Genomic DNA, 27,682 nt, shown 5'->3' with positions numbered 1-27,682 from the left:
AGAGAAGGGGCAGAGAGAGAGGAGGAGACACAGAAGCCGAAGCAGGCTCCAGGCTCGGAGCTTGTCGGCACAGAACCCCGACACGGGGCTCGAACTCACAAGCCAAGAGATCATGACCTGAGCCGAAGTCGGACGCTTAACCGACTGAGCCACCCAGGCGCCCCCTGTATGATCTTCTTATTCAAGCCTCACAGGAGCCCTGTGAGTTGGCATTTCAGATCCCCGTTTTATAGAAGAGCAAACAGACTCAGGGGAAGCCAACCTGCCTGGGCCGTGGTTGGGAGTGGCAGAGCCAGGATTTGAACTGAGTTTATCTGCTGCCTCCCTCCATGCTGTGTTCTACACGCTCCTATCTGTACTGACTGGCCCCTGGTTTTATACGTATGGCCCTCCTCCTCATCCCCAGTCTCCTTCCAGGTCCAGGAACTGATCATCAACAAAGATCCCACACTACTGGACAACTTCCTGGACGTGAGTGACCAACGGGAGAGAAAAGGTGTGGGTGTCGGGGGAAGGGGAAGGATCCTGGTGCAACCCCGACCCACCTTCCTGATGTTGGCAGGAGATCATCGCTTTCCAGGCGGACAAGTCAATTGAAGTGCGCAAATTTGTCATCGGCTTCATCGAGGAGGCATGGTACGGGGTGGTGCAGGGAGCCCCCGGGAGCACCCCTGGTGGAGACCGCCTCTTCAGCTCCCTGCCTGGCCCTACCCTCTGCTTCTCAGACCCATTTTCCCTCCTACGTGCACTGATTCCTCAGCAAATATTTAATAAGGTCAAAATCTTGGGGTCATTCATGATTCCTCTACTTCTCCCACGCTTCACGTCTACATCATCAGTAAGGACTGTTGGCTCTACCTTCAGAATTTAAACAGTATCTAACCATTTTTCAACCACTTCCTGGGCCATTAGGCTGCTCTAAGCCACCATTACTTCCTCCCTAGATGACTTCAGGGAGGGGCCTTTCTGGTTCCCCTGCTTCCACTTTCTCTCCTGTTTAATTGAACTGAAATTCACATGACATAAAATTGACTACTTAAAAAAAAATTTTTTTTAACGTTTACTTCTTTTTGAGAGAGAGAGAGACAGAGCGTGATCGGGAGAGGGGCAGAGAAAGAGAGAGAGGGAGACACACCAAAGCGGGCTCCAGGCTCTGAGCTGTCAGCACAGAGCCCCATGCGGGAGTTGAACTCACAAACCGTGAGATCAGGACCTGAGCCGAAGTCGGACAGTTAACCGACTGAGCCGCCCAGGTGCCCCCAAATTAACTATTTTTCAGTGAACAGTTCAGTGACATTTATAGTACATTCACCCATCTAGTTCAAACATTTTTATCCTTCCCAGAGGAAATACCGTAACCATTCCCTGCTTCCTTCTTACAGCAGCCAGAGTGATCCTGTTAAAATGTCAATCAGATCTTGGCAGTCCCCTGCCGTCAGACCTCCACTGGCCCACTGTCTCACCTAGATTGAAACCCAGACTCTTCCCCCTCATGTCATCTGCTCCTGGTGGCCTCTCTGATCTTCACTCACATCCTCCGCCCCCCCCCCCGCCCTTCCCCCGCGTTGTTCCTTAAAAAACTCTGTTCTCTCAGCTTGCTGTACCTGCAAAGGATGCTCACCTCCCCCCAGGCCCCGCCCTGGGATCCACCTGGCTCGCTCCTTCACTTCCCTCTGGTCTTCCTCAGTAAGCCTTTCCTGGCCACGCCAGTCCGCTGCCACACCTCTGGCATCCCCATCTGCACTGTTTTTTTATAGTGTTTTTACTAGTTGGAAATACCTTGACGCTTTTTCTTTCAAAAATGTCCACCCTGTGAGGACAGGCCTTCTCTGTGTTGTGGACCACTCTATCCCAGTGCCTGGAACAGTGTTGGCATGTAGGAGGAACTGAATACATACTGGTTGAACAGAAATTTCATCGCAGTGGTGACCACATGGCACGCTTACTGTGCCATGCCCTGTGTGAAAACCTCTCCTCTGTTTTCACCTGTCATCTTCGCAGCAGCCTTGGCTCTGTTATCCTCCTTTTAAGGGAACGGAAACGGAGGCTCAAAATGATAAAGTGATTTGTTCAAGCTGAGTCATTTGTTCATTCAGCATTTACTTGGTGCTTTGTGATGCAGGAAATAAAATAGCCCCTATTTAGTGACTGTTTTCTGTTTGTCAGGCACCATACTGAACGCTTTACCTAGTTACCTACTTTGGTTCTCAAAACAACACCATGGATTAGTTGTTTGGCCCATTTATCTCAAGACAAAACCGTGACTCAGAGAGGTGAAGTAAGTTTCCTAAGATCACACGGCCAGTATGTGGCGGGGCTGGGATTTTAACCCATATCTGCAATGCCATTGCCCAGATTCGTAATCGCCACCTTTTACTGGGAGAATAGCTGGTAAATTTCCAGAGTTTGCAGAAAAGCCGAATGTTCAGCAGGTACGTGCCAGGCATTTGTGTGAGGCTGTAGGAATACAACAGTGAGTAAGTAGGGATACTGTTTCTGCCGTGATGTAGCTGGCAGTTGAGTTTCACATTTTTTTTTGACCGATGAGCTTAATATTTGACTTCACGTTGTAGAATGTCACGAAAATTACATTCATGACCTGAGCTCTAGGTGTGGCCTTCCTGAAGTTTTTAGTTCATCAAACAAATAACGCATTTCATTCTCAACAGAAAATGGGGCTCCACTAGGACTGACTTTGAAAGGGTCCCCTGCTTTCAGAGGCCCCACATTGAGGTAAACAAATTAGTAAAGAAGACCAGTGATTACATAAAGCCAAGTGCTTTCTAGTAATGCCAGCCCGTATTTACAGATGCTTTCTCTCCTGTTCTAAGTACTTTACAAGTATTGTTGCAGTGTTCACAGCAAGCTGTGAGGTGAGTAGTATCCTAGACGAGACAGTTGGCTTGGCCAGATTCACACCGTTGTCTGGCGATGCCGTGCCTTACGTGAACAGCAGAGTCCTAACAGTGAAAGAGTGGGGTTTGCAGCACTAACCTAGAGAGAAGGTTCATGGGTGGCTAAGTCTGAAGGTGCCAAGCATTGTTTGCTGACAGACAGGGCAGGTGCAGTCCCTGACTTTGCCCCGCCTCTACTCCAGTCTCCTGACATTGATCCCAATTTCCCTTTCCTCATGGACCCCAGGCTCCCATCACATACGCAAAGAACCAGCTTGCCCTTGCCATTTTTTCTCCATCCCCCAGCAAACGAGACATTGAGTTACTCCTGAAACTGATCGCAAACCTCAACATGCTCTTGAGGGATGAGAATGTGAATGTGGTGAAGAAGGCCATCCTCACCATGACCCAGCTCTACAAGGTGGCCCTGCAGGTAAGCGCTCCCTCCCACCGGGGGGCGTCCCGATCTGACCGGTCTCATTTATAGCCTCCTTGGTTAGACAGGGACAGCTGTGTTAAACCAGGGACGGGTCAAATTCTTTATGGGCAAGATGTGCTGTTGCTTTTTGGGAACAGACAACAAAGGGGTCTAATGTCCTAATGGTCAGGGACTCCCCATTCATCCATCCATCCATGCATTTAACAAACATTCCCTGAGTACTTCCTCTGTGACTCACAGGGGCCTCAGTGGTGCTTATGGCCTAGTGAGAGAGACCGACTTGTGTCAAAAGCATCACAGAAATTTTAATTTTAGATCTAGTAAGTTCTATAAGGAAAAGAACACACTGTGATGTGGTATTCTTTAGCGTGAATGAAATAAATGAATCCATTTGATTTCCGCTGCCATGTCGTGAGGTCAGCGTTGTTATCCCTTTGTCGTAAGATTTGAGCCTCTTCACTCCGGGTTGTTAACCGTGCGTGAACCTCATGATGGCGGAACCAGACCTGTCGTGGTCATCACTGGGCCTTGTCCCCACCATCACCTAGCACAGGGTCTGGGGCAGAGGTGTAGCTCAGTAAATGTTTTCCAGATGAATGTATGCGTCATCATGTATGGACCTCTGAGTAGTGATGGAGTTGGCGATGTCTTGTCCCCGTCCCTCTGTCCCTGTCCCTCTCGCAGTGGATGGTGAAGTCACGAGTCATCAGTGAGCTCCAGGAGGCCTGCTGGGACATGGTGTCCGCCATGGCTGGTGACATCATTCTGCTGCTGGATTCTGATAATGACGGCATCCGCACCCACGCCATCAAGTTTGTGGAGGGCCTCATTGTCACCCTGTCACCCCGCATGGCAGACTCGGAGGTGCCCCGCCGCCAGGAGCATGATATCAGCCTGGACCGCATCCCTCGTGACCACCCCTACATCCAGTACAGTGAGTGCCACCCATCAGCCCGTCCCATTTGTGAGTCACTCTACACCAACTACCTTCCTCCCCTTCCTCCGCCCCTGTTTTCTCTCTTAGTTTTTCATTTCTGGAGACAGTATAAGACGTTGGTTAAGAGCCCAGATGCTAGGGTCAAATCCTAGCTTCAACACTTATTACATGAACGTGGGCGAGTTAACTTCTCTCTGAACTTCATTTCCTTTTCCACGGGTTGGTAGTGAGGTCCCATGAGGAGGTGAGCACTCAGTAAATGCTGGCTGGTTTTAAGAGTTTTCTTAAAAGTAGGCTCCATACCCAGTGTGGGGTTTGAATTCATTACCCTGAGATGAAGAGTGGAATGCTCTACCAACTGAACCAGCCAGGCGCCCATAAGTTTTTATGCTCATTAATAGTCCATCTCCTAGGACTCATCAGCCACTAAATTTTCTGGTGTTTTCCAGCCATTCTGAGCCATGTGTAAGGGTCTCTCCCCTTTTGGCCCCAAAGGCTGCTTTCTCCAGAGGCCAGGGAGAAAGGCCCCTGCTAACTGGTTCTTTTCTCTCCCTCATTAGATGTGCTGTGGGAAGAGGGCAAGGCAGCTTTGGAGCAGTTGCTCAAGTTCATGGTGCATCCCGCCATCTCCTCCATCAACCTGACCACAGCTCTGGGCTCCCTTGCCAACATCGCCCGCCAGAGGCCCATGTTCATGTCAGAGGTGATCCAGGCCTACGAAACCCTGCATGGTAGGTTGGGCCACTGCCCTCCCACTCTCCACTGGCCAGTCTGCTCCTTCCTGAGAAAATGTGAGCCGGGTAGTGGGTCCCTGAGGGATTCATCATTCTGGTAGGTCAGGACACAGGAAGCATTCTTTAGACAGGAATCTTTGGTTGCATATGACAGAAACCTGGTTCAAAGCTGGCTTTAATATTAAGATATGTGTGGGTGAAATCATATGATGTCTGCTAAATACCTTAAAATATTCCAGACTCTCCCGCCCCCACCAAAAAAAAAAAAAAAAAAAGAAAGGGCAGGGTAGATGTGCCAAGATAAGCAGAGTGTTGATGGGTACTTGGTTATTTGTTATACTCTTTTCTCTGCTTTTGTGCATGTATGAAAACTGAAATGTCTGGGGTTGAGGCGTGAATATGTACAGATCATGGATCTGTCTCCATTTCTTGGCTCTTATTTTCTCGTTGTTGGCTTTGTTCTGTGTCACTTTCCTTGGGGTAGCAAAGATGGCCCCCAATACCTCCAGGCCTCCATTCTGTCCACTTGGCAACCCCAGGGGACAGAGTGTTTCCTTCCCAGTCATTCCATCAGAAGTCCAAGGGCTGATGCCCATTGTGCCTGATTGGTTGAGAAGACCCTGGTAACCTGTCTCTGAACCAATCACAATGCCCGAGGGATTTACATTGTTCTTACTGGCTCTGAGTCTTTTGCCCACTTGGACTGAGAATGGAGCCGGGGTAGTTCCCTCAAAGGAAAATGGGAGCACTGTTGGCTGATGAAGGAGGGAAGGATGCTGAGCAAGCAGAATTACAGGCATCCTCTTTCTCTCTAGAACAGGGAAGGTTTGCTCATGAAGGTGACTGTTAGACATTAGAATATCATTCTGGTGGCAGGGACCGACAAGGCACTGTTGACGGCAGTTCAGTTGGGACATTGTGGAGGTGAAGTTGGTGATGATAGCCTTCCCCGGGGGAGGCATACTGGAATTTCCAGACCAGAGATGGAAGGAGATGAGACTTTATGTTTAATAGGAGAGAGGGTGAGCTTTCTTTTTGTTTTAAGGTTGACTAATCCCGATGGAGACCTCTTGAGGGTTTTAAGCATCAGCTCGTGCAGGGGGACGGCTGCACATGAGATCTGAGAGCGCAGGAACCTTCCTAGGGGGCGCCTGCAACCACTGCCCAAGCTGGGGACTCTGGAACTGAGCTTTGCAGGGCCCCATAAGCTCCGTCCACAGGACAGAGCTCCTGCTTCTTTCCTCACAGCCAACCTGCCCCCTACGCTGGCCAAATCCCAGGTGAGCAGCGTGCGCAAGAACCTCAAGTTGCACCTGTTGAGTGTCCTGAAGCACCCGGCCTCCTTGGAGTTTCAGGCCCAGATTACCACCCTGCTGGTGGACCTAGGCACACCTCAAGCTGAGATTGCCCGCAATATGCCCAGCGGCAAGGATGCCCGCAAGCGGCCCCGGGACGACTCGGATTCCACGCTCAAGAAGATGAAGTTAGGTGAGCCGAGGAGCTGAGCCAGGCCTGGTGAGGGGTGGGGGCAGGGACTGGCCGCGTTTGTAGTATTCAGTTACTTACGTTCAACTGTCAGCTTTATTTATGTTGGTTAATATTACATTGTAAATTATAGCGTTTAGATATGACCTAGCAAATGATATCAAAATAGAATTATTAAAGAATTACGAATTGCTTAAATCATGCAGAAGGTGAATAAACTGAAAAGTCTCCCTCTTGGTCCTCTCCCCAAAAGTAACCACTCCCTAAGTAGTAACACTTAGGTTTTCTTTCAGAAATACCTCTGAGTTCTTCTTTCCTTTGTTTCCTTTATAATTGGATTTGTTTTCTGAATTAATTTTTTTTTTCTAAATTTTTTTTTTTAACATTTATTTATTATTGAGAGACAGAGAGAAACGGAGCGTGAGCAGGAGAGGGGCAGAGAGACACAGGGAGACACAGAATCTGAAGCAGGTTCTAGGATCTGAGCTGTCAGCACAGAGCCTGACGTGGGGCTCGAACTCACAAACCGCGAGATCATGACCTGAGCCGAAGTCGGACGCTTAGCCGACTGAGCCACCCAGGTGCCCCTGAAGTAATTTTTTAATGGTTGTATTATTTTGTCAATGGTGTGAACCATGGCAGACTTTCTTACTATAAAACTGTTGTTTTTAAATCACCGATGTTCAGTTCTAGAACATTTATGAAAGAATTAGATTTTCTTTTTTAAAGAGGCTCCACGCCCAACATGGGATTTGAACAAGAATCAGATGCTTTACTGACTAGAGCCACCCAGGCGCCCCAAATTCCAAGCAGGCTTCACACTGTCAGCGTGCAGCCCAGTACAGGGCTTGAACTCACAAACCGTGAGATCATGACCTGAGCTGAAACCAAGAATCAGATGCATGACTGAGCCACCCAGGCGCCCCTTTTCCCCGTTGTAAATACTAAGTTGAGGGAGGTACTTGTACTGTGTACAATACATGTTCCCCTTCAAATTCTGACCCAGTGGCTTTAACATCTGTTGATGATTATTGCCTGCATCTGTTATTGCTATAATGGTTATGAGAAGATTTCCTTCTGCATTTATTAGTTGGCATTCTGTAAGGAAGAGCTTTCTTCTTCCAGCTCAGGTCATGATCTTACGGTTCGTGAGTTTGAGCCCCACGTCGGGCTCTGTGCTGACAGTATGGAGCTTGGAGCTTGCTTCGGATTCTGGGTCTCCCTCTCTCTCTCCCCCTCCCTCACTCACAGTCTGTCTGTCTGTCTGTCTGTCTCTCTCTCTTTCTCTCTCTCCCAAAAATACATAACATTAACGTATCCCATACTTTTTTTGAGCAGTTTTTACTTTCTGGCATAACACGATGTTCTAGACTTTACTTACCCCAGCTTTGGAATCAGCCTTTTCTCTAAGGAGCTCTGGATTCTTTTAAGTAGGGAGTAATTTCAGAAACTAAGGTTCCAGCCCTGGGTGTGCCCATTGCTACTGGGCGCGTGGAAATTGATAGCCACTGCCAGACTGTTTTCCAAAACAACTTCACCACGTACAAAACCCCTGCAGCCTGTGAATGGCAATCACTACACTCTTACAGCCCTGAATGTTCTATAAACCGCCTGGGTATAAACAGTATCCTGGGCTTAGATTTGCTTTCTTGCAGGTATTGGAGTCAGGCTGGGAGTCCTTTTACATTTCTTAGCCATTCGTTAGCTGTTTGCTTGTCTGTGAGGTGCCTATTCTGTTTGACATTTTGTAACTGAATTGTATATACCCTTGCTCTTGGTTAACAGCAGAGTATCAGCTTTTCGTTAACATGTGTTGCAAACTTTTTTAAAAGGCTGCGTAACAGCGGTGCCTGGCAGTCTCAGTCAGTAGAGCACACCATGCTTGATCATAGGGTTGCCCAAGTGGGCATGGAGCCTACTTTAAAAAAAAAAAAAAATTGTGTGACGTGGCATCCTATTTTTGCCATAATCTACTTAAATCATTACCCCGTTAAACATTCCAGCTTTTCCGTTTTTTATAAATACAGTTTCCAGGAACATGTTTGTACGTAAAGCTTTTTCTCTGAGACTCAAAGTATTAGTTTTGGTCCTTGAGCTGGAACCACTGTACTTGGATGAGCCAGCCTGTTCCTGATGGAGACTGTGTGCCATTTCTCATTGTATAGTCAGTGGCGAAGTGAATTCCCTGTACGTTTTACCTTCAGTCTGCCCGTGACCTATGTGCTTAGGGTCAATACTTAGAAGTAGGTTTGCTGGGTCGGAAAGGTGTGTACATGGCAAATTTTGGCCTTCAGTCAAATTGCCCTTCCAAAAGGCCTTACCAGTTTACCTTTCCACAGTCCACACCCCTCCTAACAACGGTCACTACCAGCCTTTTTATTTATTTATTTATTTTGTCAGTCATATAGGCAAAAAGGCTATCTCATTAGGTGGCTTTTACATTTTCCTGATTCTTGGTGAGGTTGAGCAATATTCCAAAGACAGAGGATTTTTATGTTTTTTGTTTCTCACGGTTTTTTGTTTTTTGTTTTTTTTAACATTTGTTTATTTTTGGGAGAGAGAAAGCACGAGCAGGGGAGGGGCAGAGACAGACAGACACAGAATCTGAAGCAGGCTCCAGGCTCTGAGCTGTCAGTCAGCACAGAGTCTGACATGGGGCTCGAACTCACAGACTTCGAGATCATGACTTGAGCCAAAGTTGGACACCCCACTAACTGAGCTACCCGGGCATCCCCAAAGATCGAGGTTTTTCTAGACAAGCTCGGTGAAATTATTAGTTAACCTTTTCATCTTCTTGGAGTTTGGTGTGATCGGCCGGGCTGGTGTGGCTTACTCCCCTTTCCCAGATGAGGAGAATGAGGCCTAAAGAGAGGCAGGTCATTCTGCAGGGTCCTGTGGTGCTTTGAGGTCTGTGTTCACCGCACGGCTCCTACTTGCCGAGGCTGCCTGGAGGCAGGGACCCCCGGGGCCCCCTGGGAGGAGGGAGGGCCCGGTGCTCACTCTAGCACCATCACCTCCTCTCCTTCCCTCTCCCAGAGCCCAACCTGGGGGAAGATGATGAGGACAAGGACTTGGAGCCGGGCCCATCGGGAACCTCCAAGGCCTCAGCCCAGATCTCAGGCCAGTCAGATACAGACATCACCGCCGAGTTCCTGCAGCCTTTGCTGACACCTGACAACGTGGCCAATCTGGTGAGGATGGACGGGAGCCATTTCCCACGGGGCAGGGAAGAAGGCCTTCTAGTCTTTCCCTGCCCTTCCGCTCCACACTGCCCCCTCTCCCAGATGGCATGAGTCCCAGAACACCTCTGTTCTCCGTTGGGAGGGTGTGATCCCGTGGGCCCTCCCAACCTGGGACGGACCTTTCCTCTTGTCTTTCCTCTTTAGGAGGCCCCTTGTCACCACTCCCAGCAGTCCCTCTTTGGGTAGTTTGAGTCCCCATCCAAACTCGTCCCCTCTCGCTCTCTCCTCTCCTTTGAACGGAGGTTGTATTAACTGGGGAGTGAACACCATGACCTGTTTGCTAAGTGGCGTGGGATTGGCATTGGTGGGGCGGGCTGGCCAGTGTTTTCCTTCGATTCCTTCCCCTTGTTCTCCATCCCCCAACCCCCGCCACGGGCCCCTGCATGGCCCAGGCGCCACCCGCCTGCTCCCTGGCTCTGGCTCCCACTCTCCTGGTGGCAGCCAGAGACATCTTCCCGAAGTACCGGGCCTGCCGTTCCCCTGGCTCCCCTGCTCCAACCCCTGCCGTGGCTCTCCATTTCCTTCCAGATAAAATTTCAATGCAGCTTGCCTCAGGCCCTGCCTGATTATGCTTCCGTTCAGTCGGTGTACCTCATCTGTCCTCTTCACATCCTGGGAAACTGTCCTTTTAAAATTATTGGCTGAAAGCTCTTCACAAGATTCTTTTACTTTTGTAATAACTGCCGTTTGTTAGTAATGTGCAGCGTTTAGCTTTCTAATATTGTCTTCTTACTCTTTTTGTTATCATTCAGTCTTGCCATAGGTTTGCCTCTCAAAGAACTGGCTCTGAAGTTTTGTTTATACTCTTGTGTAACCTTTTCTGTTTTATTTCTGTTGTCTTTATTTCTTTCCTTGAATATCTTATCCCCCAGAGTTTTAAGTTAAATGCTTGGCTTATAAGTTTTCAACTGTCTTACCCCCGACCAGCCCTCCCTGCCCCCTCCCTCCTTCCCTGCCCCCCCCCCCCACCATAAGCATTTAAGGATTTGATTTTCCAAGTACCATTTTACTGCATCCCACACATTTTGATTTGTAGTTGTTTTAGTATCTCTCTGTTCTAATTATTTGATTATTTCAGGTATATATTTAAACCTCTAAGCATGTAGGGATTTTCAAATTACTTTCTGTCACCAGCTCCTGACCAAAATAGACAAGCTCTCCTTAGGATATGGATTTCTTTTTAAGCCATTTTTTCACATTTGTTTGTTTTTGAGAGAGAGAGAGGGAGAGATCATGCATACATGGGTGATGGGCAGAGAGAGAGGGAGATGGAGAATCCCAAGCAGGTTCTGTGCTGTCCGCGGAGAGCCTGATGTGGGGCTCGAACTCACACGCCATGAGATCATGACCTGAGCTGAAATCTAGAGTGGGATGTTTAATCATCTGAGCCACCCAGGCTACCCAATGGATTTTTGTAAAGTCCATTTCTGGTTCACAGGACACTCTTCACAGAACTTCCAGGCTCTTGGCAGGATTCTGCTGCTCCTTAGCGCCCCCATGCTGTTCCTATACCCGGAATACACACCCCCTCCCACTGTGAGATGTCACAGTATACCAGTCTGAAGCTTGCCCTCCTCTCAGATCTCAGTCTAGGTGCCACTTCCCTGGGGAGCCAAAGCTGCCCCTGGCCCTCCTGAGCACCTCATGGCACCCTCTACTTCCCCCTCTCGGGCACCATGCTGCAGCATTGCTCATCTTCTGTCTGACTTACCCAGGAGTCTGAGCCCCGTGAGACCCGGCCCGGGACTGTCTTAGTCACCGTCCTTTGCCCAGCCTGGGCCTGGGCCTGGAACAGGTGTTTGTCGAGTCAGTGAGTAAGGAAGGACTCCTCTCCCTGGGCATCCTGCAGGTCCTCATCAGCATGGTGTACCTGCCCGAGGCCATGCCCGCCTCCTTCCAAGCCATCTATACCCCCGTGGAATCAGCAGGCACCGAAGCCCAGATCAAGCACCTGGCTCGGCTCATGGCCACACAGATGACGGCTGCGGGACTGGGGCCAGGTGAGTGTCACGTGGAGCTGACCTAGACAGGGCTTGGCCCCGTGGCCGCTGGCTTCTGCTTACTGGAGGAGCACCTCTTCCTGGTGGTACAAATGACACTCACGGGAGATGTTAGGGGTAAATAATTACAAGTCCCCTAGATAACCTTGAGTGCTTGATATTTTCAGTCCCTGGGCTTTGAATCCAACAGACCTTGGTGTGAGGTCTGTATTGAACCAGACTGCCTCAGCCACTTAATAGCTGTATAACTTTGGTCAAGTTACTTAACCTCTCTGAGATTCAGGTGTTTTCCTACATTAACAGTACTTTTGAGCTATAAATTATGTAAGAGAGACACAACTCTGAACTGTACATCTTAGTGAATTTTCGTAAAGAGAGCACAGCAACATAGTCACCATCCAGATAGAGATATAGACCATTTCCACCACTCTAGAACATTCCTTCTTGCTCCTACCAGTCGCACTCACGGCATCCCACTTCCTGAGATGATCACCATTTTTTTTTTTTTTTAAGTTTATTTATTTGAGAGCACAAGCAGGGGAGGGGCAGAGAGAGAGAGAGAGAGAGAGACAGAATCCCAAGCAGGCTCCGCGCTGTCAGTGCAGAGCCTTATGTGGGGCTCGAACTCCCGACTCATGAGATCATGACCTGAGCCAAGATCAAGAGTCGGACGCTCGACCAGCTATGCCACCCGGGTGCCCCAGATGACCACTCTTCTGATTCCTGTCTCCATAGATTAATTTTTCCTAGTCCTGAATTTCGTATAAAATGGGATCATAGAGAGTCTGGCTCCTGCTCGACATAAGTTTTTGAGATGTGCCCGTGTTTTCATGTGACCCAGTGGTTTATTTGTATTGCTCAGTAGTATTTGCTTCTGTGACTAGGCCATCGATTTGTTTATGGGCCTGTGGCTTGTGTCCAGTTTTTGACCGCTGCGAGTGAAGCTGTACAAATGTGTGCGAGTGTTTTTGGCCGGTTGGTTGGGTTTGCGGGGGTGGTTGGGTCTTTTTTGTGTGCTTGAGTGTAGTTGGTGTGTGTAAGTGTTTTGGTATACACACGCCCTCATTTTCCTTGAGTATATACACTAAGGGGTGGAATTGTTGGGTCATAGGTTAGGGTATGTTCGGTGTTATTAGATGGTGCCCATCAGTGTTCCACAGGGGCTGTGCCATTTGATACTCTCACCAGCAATAAATGGCATTTCTACTTTGAGCCTTGGTTATATTGCCAAATGGGGATGAAAAGCATGCCTGTTCCAGAATGGTGTTTTGTAGATTTACACAACTTTCGTGTATACAAGGCTTAAAATAGAGCCCAGCACACGGGAGGTCCTTGGATGGGAGCAGGTGGGTGTGACAGTCCTGGAGCCCGTTTGCTTACCTCCCTCTCAGGTGTGGAGCAGACCAAACAGTGCAAGGAGGAGCCCAAGGAGGAAAAGGTGGTGAAGCCAGAGAGTGTCCTGATTAAGCGACGCCTGTCGGCCCAGGGCCAGGCCATCTCAGTGGTGGGCTCCCTGAGCTCCATGTCTACTCTGGAGGAGGAGGCGCCCCAGGCCAAGAGGAGGCCAGAGCCCATCATCCCTGTCACACAGCCCCGGTGAGTTCCCTGGTAGGTGCAGGTGCAGGACTGAGGGCCTGGTTCTTGGTGCGCACGTGCACCTGTGTGTGTGCATGTGTTAGAGACAGAGACAGATAAACTGGTGGGGCTGGAGGAGGATCTGTCTGATCCCAGAGTCAATGCCATGGCCACCAAGCCTTACCTGTCATTTTCTTTTACGTAAAAATGCCCCCTTACTTAGGTCTAAAGTTGGGATGGTAGTATCTCTCTCTAAGGATCAAGGGAGAATTAGGTGGGTTCACAGTGATAGTTTGATCATTAAATGAGGTGACTCTTGAGGTTGGAAGTGAATTTGATAAAAAGTATTTAGCTTGATTCCTAACAGGTAGTAAGTGCTGCTGGTGGTTGTTCTCCTCATTGTTATCCCCCTTACAGACCACAAAATCCAACCAGTCCCTGCCCATCCCCAACCATGATTTGCTTCCTGGTCCTCCCTCCCAGCCCTCCCTTCCCCTCACTCCCTCCTGCAGTCACACCTGCCTCTTGAACAGCCAGGCAGGTAGGTCCCCACTGGAAGCTTCCAGCCTTGGCGCTTTCTGTTCTCTCTACCTAGAAAGCTCATCCTCCAGGTATTTGTGCGTCCTGTCCCCTTGCCTCGTTCAGATCTGCACTCCCACCTTGCCTCCTCCTATAAGCATTCCCTTTACACGCTTTACAAAGACAAAATGGCACCCTCCTCCTTTCTCCTTCCCCTGTGCCCTGCCGTGGCTGAGTCACGGGAGAGTTAGAGGGGCGGCGCCGTGGGGGCTGGGATGGGGAGGGTGGTCTCCGTATGGCTCCTGGTGGGCCTCTGCTCCAGAAAGGCTGTTTGAGTCACCGTGTCCGTGTCCCTGCTCCCCATGTAGGCTGGCGGGCGCTGGTGGGCGCAAGAAAATCTTCCGTCTGAGCGATGTGCTCAAGCCCCTGACCGACGCCCAGGTTGAGGCTATGAAGCTGGGCGCCGTGAAGCGGATCCTCCGGGCAGAGAAGGCCGTGGCCTGCAGCGGGGCGGCCCAGGTGTGCCCCGGTCCCCCCAGCCCATTCTTCCCGGCCCTCCCCCCACCAGCTCGCCTCATATCCCAAGAAAGACACAGCCTTAGACCCAAACCTCCCTGGCTCCGGGTCCCACCTGTGCTGCCCGCCAGCCCTCCGTGCCTCGCTTCTGTCCCCCTCCTTAAGGTGGAGGTGGCGGCAGCAGCCGCACCAGTGATGAGGAAGAAACGCACGGACGCGCACGGCTCTCGCCCAGCACGGGGTGGCTGCGCGGAGAGCCCTGCAAGTGAGGGCTGCCGCCGTGTGCTTTCTTCCTGGTGGTTAATAGTGTTGTTCCTCTCAGGTTCAGACAGACCTGGTCTAAGTGCTGATTCTGCCACTTGCTGGCGTTGTAACCTCAGCCAGGCGACTTTTTTCCCATTTCTTTAAGTTTAATTTTAAATAACCAAGAAGTATGTAAGAATACTTTCTCTGTTAAAAACAAAAAATTTCCGGGCCATAGAGGTACCATGTCAGTCTTCCCTGGCTCCCCAACCTGCCTCCAGTCTCCCGTCCTCAGAGGTGACCATGTACAAATTAAGGGAGGCCTTTAGGATCTCTTTCTGTTTTCTTAAGTATGTAGATACTACTTTTACAAACTCAGTTTTATTCTATGATGATTGATCCCCCCACCCCCACCCCTGCCTTGTTTTTCGTCCCGCACAAATGAGACCTATGGGGGTATGAGGTTCTTCAGCTGGCCTTCCTCACTTAACACTGGGTCTGCACCGGGCATCCCTGAGCAGGAAGAGTCACAAGACACGATCACAAGGTATCTGGGATCGCCCACCCGCACGCCAACACGTACACCCGCTCTCCTGTCAGGTGCGCATAAAGATCCTGGCCAGTCTGGTGACACAGTTTGACTCGGGCCTGAAGGCCGAGGTCTTGTCCTTCATCCTGGAGGATGTGCGGGCCCGCCTGGACTTGGCCTTCGCTTGGCTCTACCAGGAGTACAATGCCTACCTGGCAGCTGGTGCCTCGGGCACCCTGGACAAGTACGAGGACTGCCTTATCCGCCTGCTCTCCGGCCTGCAGGAGAAGCCAGACCAGAAGGATGGGTGAGGGAGACAGCCCTGCGCTCTCCTGTGTCCTGCCTTTTCTGGTTTCTGATCACCTCCCTCTTTATCACCCAAGTCCGTGTATCCATCCCGAGACTCCCTTGTCTCCTTACCTTCTGGAGGCGCATACGAGGCAGATGCAGTGTGGGCTCTGGGGCACACTCCCCGGGCTTGTTCCCGGCTCTGCTGCTTGCCCTCTAAGTGATCGGTGTCACTCCCCCTCTGGGCCTCCATTTTCATAAATAACAGCGCCTGCCTCGTGGGCTTGTATCACAGGTTGACCTCTCCAGCCCCGTCTCTCGCCTGAATTGCTTCTGTAGCTTCCTCCTTGTCCTTGACCTCCTGCTTATCTATCCATTCTCCACACAGCGGCCTGGGTGACATTTTATAATGTAAATACTGTCTTGTTATTTACCCACTAAAACCCTCCATGATTCTCCGTTGTTCTTGGGATAAAATGCAGCCTTTTTTCTATGCCCTATGAGACCTGCGTAATCCCGTTCCTACCAACCTCTTTACCTTCTTTTTCTGCCCTCTTCCTCACGGCCCCCAAACCTTAGCTACACTGGCCTTCTGTTTCTGATCTTTGAACATGCCAAGTGCAGGGCTTAGCAGTTTCTGCTTCTGTACCTGGAATGCTATCCCCCAAGTCTTGGCATGGCTGGCTCTTTCTCCCCACCCCCACCCCCAGTGTCAAATCAGGGTCACTTCAAAGCAGCCACTTTTGGCCACCACATCTGAAAGGCAGTACCCCTTCCCACTCCCCATCATTCCCTTCCATTACTGTAGTAAATGAGTAACGTTAGAAATCCTTGTTTGACAGAGGGGAGAAACTGAGTTTCAGAGAGGTAAGTCGCCCAACCGGCAGCTTTTGAATCCTGCTCCGTTTACCTCCAGAACTCTCTAGCCGGGGGGTTGAACGAGCTGTATGTGAGGAGCAGCCCTGCCGGCTCAGCTCCAGCAGGACTGGGAAGCTTGTCTGCAGCCACTCCCCCTCCCTTCCTCTCTGGCAGGATCTTCACCAAGGTTGTGCTAGAGGCACCGCTGATCACTGAGAGCGCCCTGGAGGTGATTCGCAAGTACTGCGAGGATGAGGTGAGGGCAGATCTCCCTCAGCCCCTAGCACCTAGATAGATGCATGCAGGAACCCTGCGGAGGGACGGGGACCTGAAGAGAGGAGGCACATGGCCTAGACCTAGTGTCAGGGGATGCAGTGAGGGGGCAGGTCCTTTCTTGCCCAGTATTAGATCTGGAGGGAGGCAAGGGAGAAATCCCCCTTGCTGGTTTCCCTCCTTCCTGCCACAGAGTCGCACTTACCTGGGCATGTCTACTCTTCGAGACCTGATCTTCAAGCGCCCGTCCCGCCAGTTCCAGTACCTGCATGTTCTGCTAGACCTCAGCTCCCACGAGAAGGACAAGGTGATCCCCGCCACCCTGAGCTGGGCTACACTCAGCCTTTCCCGTGTCCTGAGGAGCTTGCCCAGCCTCTTCCACATTCCCCCTGGAAGTCCTGTCTGGGCCCGTTGCCCTTCCTGCCGTCGTGTGTCAGTGGTGCTTAGTTTTTGATTTTTGGTGGCACGAAACCACGTAGATACATACACGTACATACACACCCTCCCAGGAGGGGTCCATTCTGCCTCCTCACGCCACCTGTGTCGGGAGCCCCTTTTAAGGCCTGCTGCTGTGCTGGGACCTGGTTGGGGAGCTGACACGCAGGGAGGACACAGAGAGCTCTTGGAGTTGAGTGGCATTAGAGCAGCAAATGCAGCTGTGGGAGCCCTGGGGCGGGGCCTGGCCTACCTGATGGGGGACAGGCAGGGGCAGGGGCTAAGGCTTCTGGAGGAGGCAGCGGGTAAGCCAAGACCTGGAATCTAAGTAGATGGGTGTAACTGAACAGAGGAGACGAGGTGCGTGCATGCATGTGATTGAGAGGGCTCTTGACTCATCCCTGCTCTGTCTAGTGTTTTCCAATTCCTTTCCCGGTGTCGTGTGTCCATTCATTCAGCAGACCCTCACTGTAGACTCTGGCTTGGCCTTTCAGTACTGCTGGGCACAGAGCAGGGCCCAAGAATAGTCCCTGTCCTCAGGGCATTCTGGGCAGCAGGGACCTTTAGTGCCAAGTCTCAAAGCCAGGGAGAATGCTGTCACTTTTGAGGAACTAAGGAAAGCTCATTCTGGTTGGAATGTAGCAAGCAAGGCAAGAAATGGTAAAAGAGGGGGCGGGCCGGGAGATGGAGAGGTGATACAGGGCCCTGACCGGGCCAGGAAACCTCTCTCCCAAGCCGGTGAGCAGCCTGGGGCACAGGTGACTCAGGGAGTTGAGGCCTTTCTCGCTCTTGGACTTGTTTCCCACCGGTACTTCCAGGCTCAGTACAGCGGTCTCCCCCCTCCACCGTCTTGCCCCCACTCTCTCAGGTGCGTTCCCAGGCCCTGCTGTTCATCAAGCGCATGTACGAAAAGGAGCAGCTGCGAGAGTATGTGGAGAAATTTGCCCTCAACTACCTGCAACTCCTGGTCCACCCCAACCCGCCATCTGTGCTATTTGGAGCTGACAAGGACACAGGTTTGCTGCAGCTCATCAGATGCGTGTTGAGAACCTGCCGAACCCCAGGCTCCAGGCTGGGCCCCGGGAATAGAACCGGATGGAAACTGAGCGCTGTTCAGCCTGCTAGGGAAGAGAGCCAGGCAATAAGAGCCAGAACGAGCAGGCCTAGGGGCTGCGGGAAGAGGGCGTCTGACCCCAGCCAGGGGTCAGGGAGAGCATCCTGGAGCAGGGAGTGGTTGGGCTGAGAGTCAGAGGACAAGGAGAGCTAGCCTGTGATGGTGCTCTGGGAAGGGCCAGACAGGTCATCACAGGCCTGTTCCTTCAGCAAAGCCCTGGGTCCCCCAGAATTACAGATGGGGAGACCCAGGCCCTTGGACCATTAAACTGGAAGGTTCAGGGGTGCCTGGGTGGATCAGTCAGTGGAGCATGAGACTCTTGATCTAGGAGTTGTGAGTTTAAGCCCCATGAAGAGCATAGAGCTTACTTAAAAAAAAAAAAAATTAGTTTATTTTGAGAGCACAAGCATAAGTGGGGGGGGGGGGGGGGCGGCGGGCAGAGAGAGGGGGAGAGAGTCCCAAGGAGGCTCTGCACTGTCTCTGCAGAGCCCAATGTGGGGCTCAATCTCATGAACCATGACATCATGATCTGAGCTGAAACCAAGAGTCAGATGCTTAACCGACTGAGTCACCCAGGTGCCCATACTTAAATTTAAAAAGTGGAAGGTTCAGGTTGTGACAGGAAGCACAGGACCTTCTGGGAGAATAGGGGCCCTGGCACAGCCCAGGTGCCCTGAGGACTTACTAGCAGAGACACTGTTGCTTGAGGCCCAGAGCATGAGATAGAGAGAGGAGTTGGACAGCAGAGTTACACGCAAAGGAGTGATGTGTGCAAAGTGACTTGGGGCTCTGAGGGACTGTCAGAAGTAGGATATGGCCAGAGCCCAGGGGCAGGGGCTGCCCCAAACAGCATCCTGCGGGTAGAGCAAGGTGAGGCGCTGGGGACTTGTCCTGGGAGCGCTGAGCAGGAGGACAGGGTCGGAACTTCACTTTGGAAAGATCCCTCTGGCTCCCTGGTGGGTTGATGGTCAGAGACGAGGTAGGACTCCCGGTGCAGAGGTTTCTCAAAGGGGAGCAGTCCTGGTCCGACCCCATTTCCCTGATGATTGACTTCCTGCCCTAGAACAGTTTGCTTCCCAGGCCCACCTCCCTTCTGTGCCTGCCGCCCCCTCCCCCGCCAAGAAGGGACAGACACTGAGGGCGGGAGGTGGTTGGGAGGAGAATGGTCCCTGATCCCCGCCCCCCTGCCCTATCAGAGGTGGCAGCGCCCTGGACCGAGGAGACAGTAAAGCAGTGTCTGTACCTCTACCTGGCTCTCCTGCCTCAGAACCACAAGCTGATCCACGAACTGGCCGCCGTGTACACTGAGGCCATCGCTGACATCAAGCGGACGGTGCTGAGGGTCATCGAACAGCCGGTGAGGCCCCTGAGCTCACCAGGCTCTGCCCACTCATGGGCAGGGCCCAGCCCCACGCCCAGCCCTTCCCTTGGTATCTCCACCTCGGCGTGTGCTGGTCACTAGTGGTCGCCACTCCGGGCCGAGTGGCCCTGTAGCTTGGGGGTGGCCCACGTGCGCCAGCTGCCAGTGAAAGGACAGCAGGGTAGCCCCGCAGTTACCGGCCTGGAGTTTGACAGACCTGGATTCACATTCTGCCTCTCACTTTCCCCCTGAACAGGCTGACACCTCTTCGGTAAAATTGGCGAGGATAATTCAGTCCCCCAGGTTTGCTGCTGCAGGGATTCCGTGACCTCATGCACGCAGACATCTGTAGCACTGTTATCATTTATGAACTGGCCTTCCCCTGCTTTGCCTACGGCAGTCTTCAGTTGTCGTTACACAAGTCCCTCCTGCTCCTCTCTTCCAAGCCACTCGGCCACCCACCCAAGAAGCAATTCAGAGCATCTGTCCTTCCAGTTTGCCGCTGGATTTGAAACCACTTTTTTGTATATGTCTGTCCCTGATGGTTTTTTTTTTTTATTATTATGGAAAATTTCTAACATAAACAAAAGGAGGGAGTACAGTAATGCTAATTCCCAAATAGCTGCCGCTCAGATTCAGCGGTGTCCTCACCTGTAGCATGGGGATAATAGTGGTTTGCTCGGCAGAAGCAGATCCTTCTCCCTGTTTTCACGGTGAGCCCACCAGACTGTGAGCTCCTGGAGGGCGAAGACTGCTGGTTCCCGGATGATTATGAACATTTATTGGCAGAGGAAGGCGTGAGCCCTTGAAGCCGGGCCCCGCGTTCTCTGCATTCGTTGCTTCTGGAGTGGGGCGGGCTGCAGACGGAGCCCCGATCTGAGCCAGCCGCCGCGCCCGGGCACTAGCAGTCACCGATGCCTTTAAAAGCCTGCAAAGTCTTCACCAAGGAATCAGAGGGCGGGTTGGGCATTAGAGGGCGAGTTAGGTCAGAGGCGACGGGGAGAAAGGGCCGGCCTGCTGACTAGGCAGCCGGCACTGGCGAAGGCGTGGGGGCTGCGGCAAGTCTGTACCCTGTGAGATGGGGGTAGACGCAGCCCAGATGCTGCCGCCCTGCCCCCTCCCCACCTTCCCCACGTTCCCCCCAGTTCTTCAAGGCTTCTTCTCCCCCCCAGGTTCACTGAGGTAAAATTGACGCAGAGCATTGTGTTAGCCTGAGGTGTAAAATGGTGCTCTGGTGTGTTTTTGTGTGTTGAAAAGTGATGATTACCACAGTTCAGTTAACATCAGCTCACATAATTTTTTCTCTGGTGATGAGAACTTTTCAGATCTCTCTGTCCCCACTTCTTGCCCCAGAGTCCTGTCATCCCCCCAGCCACCCTGCCTCTGACGCCTGGGTCTGCCCTGAGCTCTCCTGGGCCCCCTCACCCTCCCCACATCACCCAGCTCCTACCCCAGCCTGCTCTCCCTCTCTCTCCCTGTAGATCCGAGGAATGGGCATGAACTCACCAGAGCTGCTCCTGCTGGTAGAAAACTGTCCCAAGGGGGCAGAGACACTGGTCACACGATGTCTGCACAGCCTCACGGACAAAGGTGCCCCCAGGACCCCCACCTTTCATCCTTTTCCTCCGTGCCCTAGACCCTCCCTACTTCCCCTTCCCAAGACCTGAGGATCAGAGCTGCGGGGTATATTGCCAAATGCATTTGAAAAACCGAGGGCCAAAGATTCCCGCTCTGATGTGTAGTTGGCCCTCCCCTCCCCTCGCACACAGCTGCCGTCATTTCACCTTCCCCTCGGTGCTCACCCCCACCCCATCTGTGCTCCTGCTTCTTTTGCCCACAGTCCCGCCCTCCCCGGAGCTGGTGAAGCGGGTCCGGGATCTCTATCACAAGCGATTGCCAGATGTCCGCTTCCTCATCCCTGTGCTCAATGGACTGGAGAAGGTACGGAGCAGGGTGTCCCCGGATGCCCCCACAGATGAAGACATGGCAGGGCAGGGATGGTGGGGAGGCAGGCACCACCAGTCAGATGCTTGTGGGCCCATCCCAGGGCTCATAAGACTAGGGGTCAGTCTCTGCTTCATCCTCTGTGACCTTTAGCAAGCCACCCCCTTCTCTGCACTTTGGTTTCCTTCTGTCAAGTGAGGATCGCAGTGACACACACACACACACACACACACACACACACACACACACACACACACAGACTGTCTCCAGGCCTAAATGAAACTGCAGACACAGCACGTATTTGCTTCCCCTGCTTGGGTCTTACTCCTGACAGGCTGTGAGGCCCTAGCAAGCCTCAGTCGTCTCGTGTGTAAAGAGATGATGACCACACTGTCCGCTTGCAGGGGGCCTCAGGGCATGTGACACAAGGAGGGCTCAGATGGGGAGCGATGAACTGGGGCTGAGTCAGGCCCAGTGACTTGGAGACAAAGCTCAGCTCCAGGCGAGAGAGGGAGCAAGAGGAGGGAAGCGTCGGGGCATGATGAGGCCAGAGCATCTCCTCACTTCCCCAGAGTGAGCATTTGGGATGGGGGTACAATCTGACCTGCCTCCCCTGCCCTCTGCCTGCAGAAAGAAGTGATCCAGGCCCTGCCAAAGCTCATCAAACTCAACCCCATTGTGGTGAAAGAGGTCTTCAACCGCCTGCTGGGCACCCAGCACGGTAGGTGACGTCGTGGACGTGGTCAGAAAGCAATGAAGTAGAACCCCAAGGTAGAGAAGCTACCCGGTGTTGAAGGATGACCTCCTCTCCCCTCACCCCCGTGGCCGGCGTGGAGGCTGTCTGGTGCACACATAACACGGAGATTTAAAACACACACAAGAGCGCCTGGGACCCTCAGCACAGCACTGGCAGAGTGCCGTCTGCCCTGGCGCCTCCCCACAGCGCCGTCTCGGAGCTCTGTTAGCAAGCCCACTGCCCGGCCCGGCCTGGCTCGGCCTGTCCAGTGAATGCCCACATCTGTGCTGTGCTGGGGTCCTGCCCTGCTGCGTGCACAGCCCAGGGAGGAGGGAGAGAAACTGCTGGACCACATCAGATGTTGTCTTAAGGAGGGAAGGAACCCGTCAAGGGGAGGAGAGCAAGATAAAGGCCTCCGGCTGTGAAGGAGGGCTTCCCAGAAGGGGTGGCATTTAGTCCGTCTTTCTTCCCCTGCTCCAGCCCTCTGTCCTCCCAGTCCCATCGAAGAAGAGGGCGCCTCATCCTCATTCGCCACTACCCTGATCTGGGGAGCACAGACACAGCTCTTCACTTAGGCTTCCGCACTGTCTCCTTCCCCTTCCCGCCCCCGCCCGCTGCAGGTGAAGGGAACTCGGCCTTGTCCCCGCTGAACCCTGGAGAGCTGCTTATTGCGTTGCACAACATTGACTCGGTGAAGTGTGACATGAAGTCCATCATCAAAGGTGAGGCGCTCCCCCCATCCCCCCCCAAGTGGCCTGGCTGCTGTGGACCCAGGGAAGAACCTCAGTCACCCACATGTCCCCGCTGGAATCTGCCAAGTTGGAGATTGTGCCACCTGCAACCCCATCTCAGCTCTGGATACCGGCCCTCCTCCCTTTTCCACCCTCCTCCTCTCCTTCCTCCCTCCCTCCCTCCATCCAAGGAACTGGCTTATCTACTATGCGCTGGCACAGAGTAGCCCTCAAGAAAGGTGGGGAGCCCCTCCCTCCCCAGGCCTGGCCTGAGGAATGAAGGAAGCTGAGCCCTCGGCCGAGCAGGGGCAGAGGTGTGGCCAGCAGAGCAGATGGAGCGCACCGGGGCACTTGTTGGACGAGGAGTAGGTGCAGAGTCCGGTCTGGGCTCCTGGGCTCCGGTTGAGGCAGGAGAATGTGCCTCCAGGGCAGGGGCTTGGGGACAAGCTGGCCGGCTCACCACAATCAGCAGTTTCATAATGGCTGCTGTCACCGTTTAGTGAGCACTTACACTGAGCCTGGGCGTCCTCTGTGCCCTATGGGCCTGCCTGCCCCTGCGCAACGCCCCTTACCTGGTGAGTATGCCGACGTCCATGTTATAGACGAGGAAATGGAGGTTCTGGAGAGATTGAGTAACTTGCTTAGGGCCACACACAGCTAAGTGGTGTAGTAGAACGTAACAGGAGCTGACGTCCAGTAGACCCGAGCTGGAATCCGGCTCTGCCAGTTCCACCTGTGCGTGCACCCTGGGTCTCGGGCCATCTCCCTAGGAAGCCTTCTGTCCCTCAGCCCTCCTCAGCACTACCCCCGCTCCTCCCCGAGGGAGGTTTCTGGTCCAGAAGCCGTGCTTTCATACGGAGGTGGGAGCCCTTACTGTCGCCTGCTGTCCTCAGAAGACCCCTTTGACCCGTCTCCTTTAAGAACAAGGAGGGGGGTCTTCCCCTCGCCACTTAGTTTCACGTGTGGCCTAAAGTAGCTTCTTAGAAGACTACTTGTTTCCTAGCCTTCCTCAGCAAGTTGTCAGAATCTTTTAGATCAAGAGAGGAGCTAACAGAAATTTAAAACCCGCACCACAACTGAGGAGGCACTAAGGCCTCTAGCGAAAAGGGTCTCGAAGCTGAGCATCCAGAAGTGGCCTTATTTTTTTTTTTTTAAGTTTGTTTATTTATTTACTTACTTAAGTAATCTCCACACCCAGCGTGATGCTCAAACTCAGAACCCAGAGATGAAGAGTCGTATGCTCCTGCGACCGAGCCAGCCAGGCACCCCTAGGAGTGGCCTTTTTACACACTGTCACCCCTTTGATGTCAGGGAATCTCTGGGCCCACTCCCAAGGACGGTACGCTCACACAGTTTTGCGTAGAATTTGAGGGGATTCACAGACCCAGATGTAGTCCCTGGGGGAACACCTGGCTGCAGGTTGCTCCAGTGAACAGTGGCCAGGTCCCTGGAGAGATCCTCAAGGCCTAGCCTTTTTAAGTTTATCTCTTTTTAAATGCTTATTTTTGAGAGAGAGAGAGAGCACGAGCAAGGGAGGGGTAGAGAGGGGTGGGGGACAGAGGTTCCGAAGCGGGGCCTATGCTGACAGCAGAGAGCCCGACGTGGGGCTCGAACTCACAAGCCGTGAGATCATGAACCTGAGCTGAAGTCGGTCACTTAATCAACTGAGCCCCCCAGGATAAGCATTCTTTCATGGCATTCACACCTCTTTTAAACCACCCTCTTTCTGTGGTGAGTTTTTCTATAACTGGACCTGCCCCCGGTGGCCTGGTGCAGCAATTAAGAAAACTCACTGAGCACTTCTGCTCAGCCCTTTGCTGGGCGGTGCTGGGATGGAGACAGCCTTGGTCCTCCCTCAGGGACTCACAGTCTATCCCTGGACAATAACAACCCACAGTGAGCAGGGCTGAGACAGGGGAGCCCCAAGGGGACACCAAAACTGAAACCACAGAAGGAGGAGTAGGAGTGAGGTAGCCGGGGAGATGATGATCCCAGAGAAAGCAAGACTATTTGCAGAGGCCAAGAGATGTGCTGGCATGGTGTAGTTCTGGAACTGCAGACATGAAGCTGATTAGATCTTGTGGTTTAGGGGAAGGGGCCCGGTCAAGAGAGGTCAGACTGGAAGCATTAAGAAAACCATGCCTGGGCCCCATCCACAGAGTGTCTCATAGGCCCACAGTAGGAGATTGGGCTTGATTTCTGGGAGGCATGGGGTTCAGAGTAAGCTTTTTAAAAACCCCTCAGGCTGCTATGGAGGGTGGATTAGAGGGCTGGGTGGGAGGCCCAGGAGGAGACTGGAGCAGAGGGGGAGGGGAGGACAGGGGGTTGGTTGTGGACCCTTTCAGACAGAGCAGGCAGGAGCCAGCCACTGCCTGGAAGGGAGGAGGAATCACTTTCTTGGTTTCTGGTAGGTTCACTCTGGCTTCTACACTGTCCTTCCCTTCTACACTCTCCTCTGGCCCAGATACCTGCCCTGTCCCCATCCAGTCTCCTTCCTGCCTGCATTCCTGTAATGCCTCCGTCCTCCCCCTGTTCCTTATAGGAGCCCCCTCATTCCTTATAGGCACCCACCCCTGTTCTCCATTAGCCTCTCAAGGATTGGGGGCCTCTCTTCTGGCTCAATAAAGACTTCCTGGTTGACAGACTCACATGGCAAGTGGTGTTTGGGGAAGAAGGGGTTCGGAGGCAGTTCCTGGGGTCTCCCCCTTAGCACAATGGATCAGAGCACTGCCAATCCTGATTTTGGGGTGCCACAACCCACTCCTGAGGGAACAGACCCCAAAGCCTGCCTGCCTTCATGGATGCCCATACTGTGCCCACCCTCCTTGAGCCCTTCCCCACACTGGGTCTGGAGCTGGAGAGCTCTTCGAATCCCAGGCTTCCTCCTCTTGCTCCTTCCTCCCTTCTTCTGTGGACCGTGCCTCCCACGTGGCCCCAGGCCTGGTATCCCTCCAGCACCAGCACAAACCCTTATGCCCTGGTCAGGATGGGGAGTGGGCAGCCCCGAGGCCAGCCTGCTGGTGGAGAGCATCTCTCCTATGAGGGGGCTTATGGAAGTCAAAGCTGCCTTCCCACTCTGGTGGGGGTGGGGAGGGCAAGCCAGAATGGGCCCCCAGGCTTTGGCAACCTGTCTTTCCTGCCTCCGCCTTCCCATGGGTTGTCCCTGGAGAAAAAGGGCCAAGGTCTGCCCGCTCCGCCCAGCGTGGGGCTCCCAGGAGCTGGGCATGTCTTTAACCTTGGACCAAGACCGCAGGCTTTCCAAGGACCAGGCCACAGTACATCCCCTCAGGGACCCGCTGGGCGAGGAAGTCCCTCTCGCCTGGAGCTTCAGGAAGTGAAGGCTAGGTCTCCACTCAACATGGGCAGATAATGGGGCTCTGTCAGGGCGGGGGGGGGGGGGTGGCTCCCACCTCCCAGGGGGCAGGCGGGCAAAGAGGACAGGCCCACTTTCCGCCTCCTCGCAGCCACCAACCTGTGCTTTGCGGAGCGGAACGTGTACACGTCGGAGGTGCTGGCCGTGGTGATGCAGCAGCTGATGGAGCAGAGCCCCCTGCCCATGCTGCTTATGAGGACCGTCATCCAGTCTCTGACCATGTACCCCCGCCTGGGGGGGTTCGTCATGAACATCCTGTCCCGCCTCATCATGAAGCAGGTAACCCGCCCCTGACCACCCCAGTCCCGCAGGCAGGACACCACAGCAGGACACGCTGGAGACAGATTGGGGGCAGAACCCCAGGCTTTCCCAGCCAGCTTGCCTGCCGCCCCCCAGAGGGAGCCGGGAGGAGAGCACGCTCCAGGAGGCCCGCCAGCCCCTTTGCCCTCCCTGGCCTGGGCCAAGACGAGACAGCCCAACAGGGGGCGCTCACTCAGCTCCAGGATGGCCACTGGGTGGCAGGAGCAGTTGGCAGGCTTCACGGGCCCGCGTCCCAGGAGAGGCGCAGTGCCCCTTGCCACTAGCTCCGCACCCGGCCAGGAGGCACACTAGAGCCGAGAGGTGGGCCCGTTTTTCAAGAGAAGCTTGAAATCTGGGTGTTTAGAAATACCAAGAGGAAGTAAGTAACAAACCCCACTCATAAGCTCTCAGACGAGATCCAGCCCACAGGTTGCCACTTTGCAACATCTGGCTCACAGGTAAAATGCAGACTCAGACGACCCTGGGTTCAAATCTCGGCTCTGCCCCCTTGGTACCCACGGTACCCTGTGCCTCCGCCTCCCTGGGCCTCATCTGTCTAGCAGGGCCGGTGTTGCCCCTCAGGGCTGCTGTGGAAGTGAAATGAGATGGTGCTTGCCTGATAGGACCACTCCCGTTTCCCTCTCCTCTTTTCCTAAGTGGCCCTCATGAGCCGCTTGGGATCAGAAAGAGAGTCACAAGGTCTTCTGGAGGGCCAGAGGTCGCGGGGCGTGTAGCCCAGAGCAATCTGTTGCCTGCTAGGGATTTGGGCCCCATCTTGGTCAGGTCTCTCTCCTGGTTCGGGGGGTGGCTACCTGCACACCCCCTCAGGACCGCTCCCTCCCTGCCCCGTCCAGGTGTGGAAGTATCCCAAGGTGTGGGAGGGCTTCATCAAGTGCTGTCAACGCACCAAGCCCCAGAGCTTCCAGGTCATCCTGCAGTTGCCACCCCAGCAGCTGGGTGCCGTCTTTGACAAGTGCCCAGAGCTCCGGGAGCCCCTGCTGGCCCACGTCCGATCCTTCACCCCCCACCAGGTACCCCAGGGTGTGGGATGGGTGGCCCCGTGGGTTCAGTCCTGGAGGAGTGGATGGGGGTGGGGAGAGGGGAGCCCTGCACTGCCACAGAGGGTCAGGGATCAGGGATCTGGGGTGTCCACTTGG

The 27,682-nt window shown here is 53.3% G+C and overlaps 1 protein-coding gene and 1 long non-coding RNA gene across 6 annotated transcripts in view; one reads left to right on the top strand and one right to left on the bottom strand.

The window, feature by feature from the left end:
- SYMPK (symplekin scaffold protein) overlaps positions 1-27,682 on the top strand; it is a 34,168-nt gene that overhangs the window by 5,402 nt on the left and 1,084 nt on the right. For 3 of the 5 annotated variants that reach the window (XM_027037842.2, XM_027037840.2, XM_027037843.2), the window contains 21 exons: positions 418-471; positions 563-636; positions 3,201-3,327; positions 4,018-4,267; positions 4,831-5,001; positions 6,253-6,492; positions 9,526-9,680; positions 11,581-11,731; positions 13,123-13,327; positions 14,194-14,344; positions 15,185-15,420; positions 16,434-16,515; positions 16,726-16,839; positions 17,836-17,983; positions 19,278-19,438; positions 20,923-21,031; positions 21,282-21,382; positions 22,016-22,106; positions 22,742-22,843; positions 26,317-26,504; positions 27,380-27,556. In XM_027037842.2, coding sequence (XP_026893643.1) covers positions 418-471; positions 563-636; positions 3,201-3,327; positions 4,018-4,267; positions 4,831-5,001; positions 6,253-6,492; positions 9,526-9,680; positions 11,581-11,731; positions 13,123-13,327; positions 14,194-14,344; positions 15,185-15,420; positions 16,434-16,515; positions 16,726-16,839; positions 17,836-17,983; positions 19,278-19,438; positions 20,923-21,031; positions 21,282-21,382; positions 22,016-22,106; positions 22,742-22,843; positions 26,317-26,504; positions 27,380-27,556 — 3,087 coding nt within the window. Of the gene's footprint in view, positions 1-406; positions 472-562; positions 637-3,200; positions 3,328-4,017; positions 4,268-4,830; positions 5,002-5,349; positions 5,844-6,252; positions 6,493-9,525; positions 9,681-11,580; positions 11,732-13,122; positions 13,328-14,193; positions 14,345-15,184; positions 15,421-16,433; positions 16,516-16,725; positions 16,840-17,835; positions 17,984-19,277; positions 19,439-20,922; positions 21,032-21,281; positions 21,383-22,015; positions 22,107-22,741; positions 22,844-26,316; positions 26,505-27,379; positions 27,557-27,682 lie in introns of those variants that run through there. The other 2 variants (XM_053211397.1, XM_027037845.2) reach the window with 2 other exon arrangements.
- LOC128313335 (uncharacterized) lies at positions 15,269-17,134 on the bottom strand. Its single transcript, XR_008293916.1, has 3 exons — positions 16,312-17,134; positions 15,534-15,793; positions 15,269-15,391 (listed from the first exon to the last, which is right to left on the bottom strand). It is a non-coding gene; the product is annotated as an uncharacterized LOC128313335 (long non-coding RNA).

This window comes from Acinonyx jubatus, chromosome E2 (assembly GCF_027475565.1).
Source record: "Acinonyx jubatus isolate Ajub_Pintada_27869175 chromosome E2, VMU_Ajub_asm_v1.0, whole genome shotgun sequence".
Taxonomy (NCBI): Eukaryota; Metazoa; Chordata; class Mammalia; order Carnivora; family Felidae; genus Acinonyx; species Acinonyx jubatus.
The sequence above is the reverse complement of the archived record's forward strand: the minus strand, read 5'-3'. Positions and strand labels throughout refer to the sequence as shown.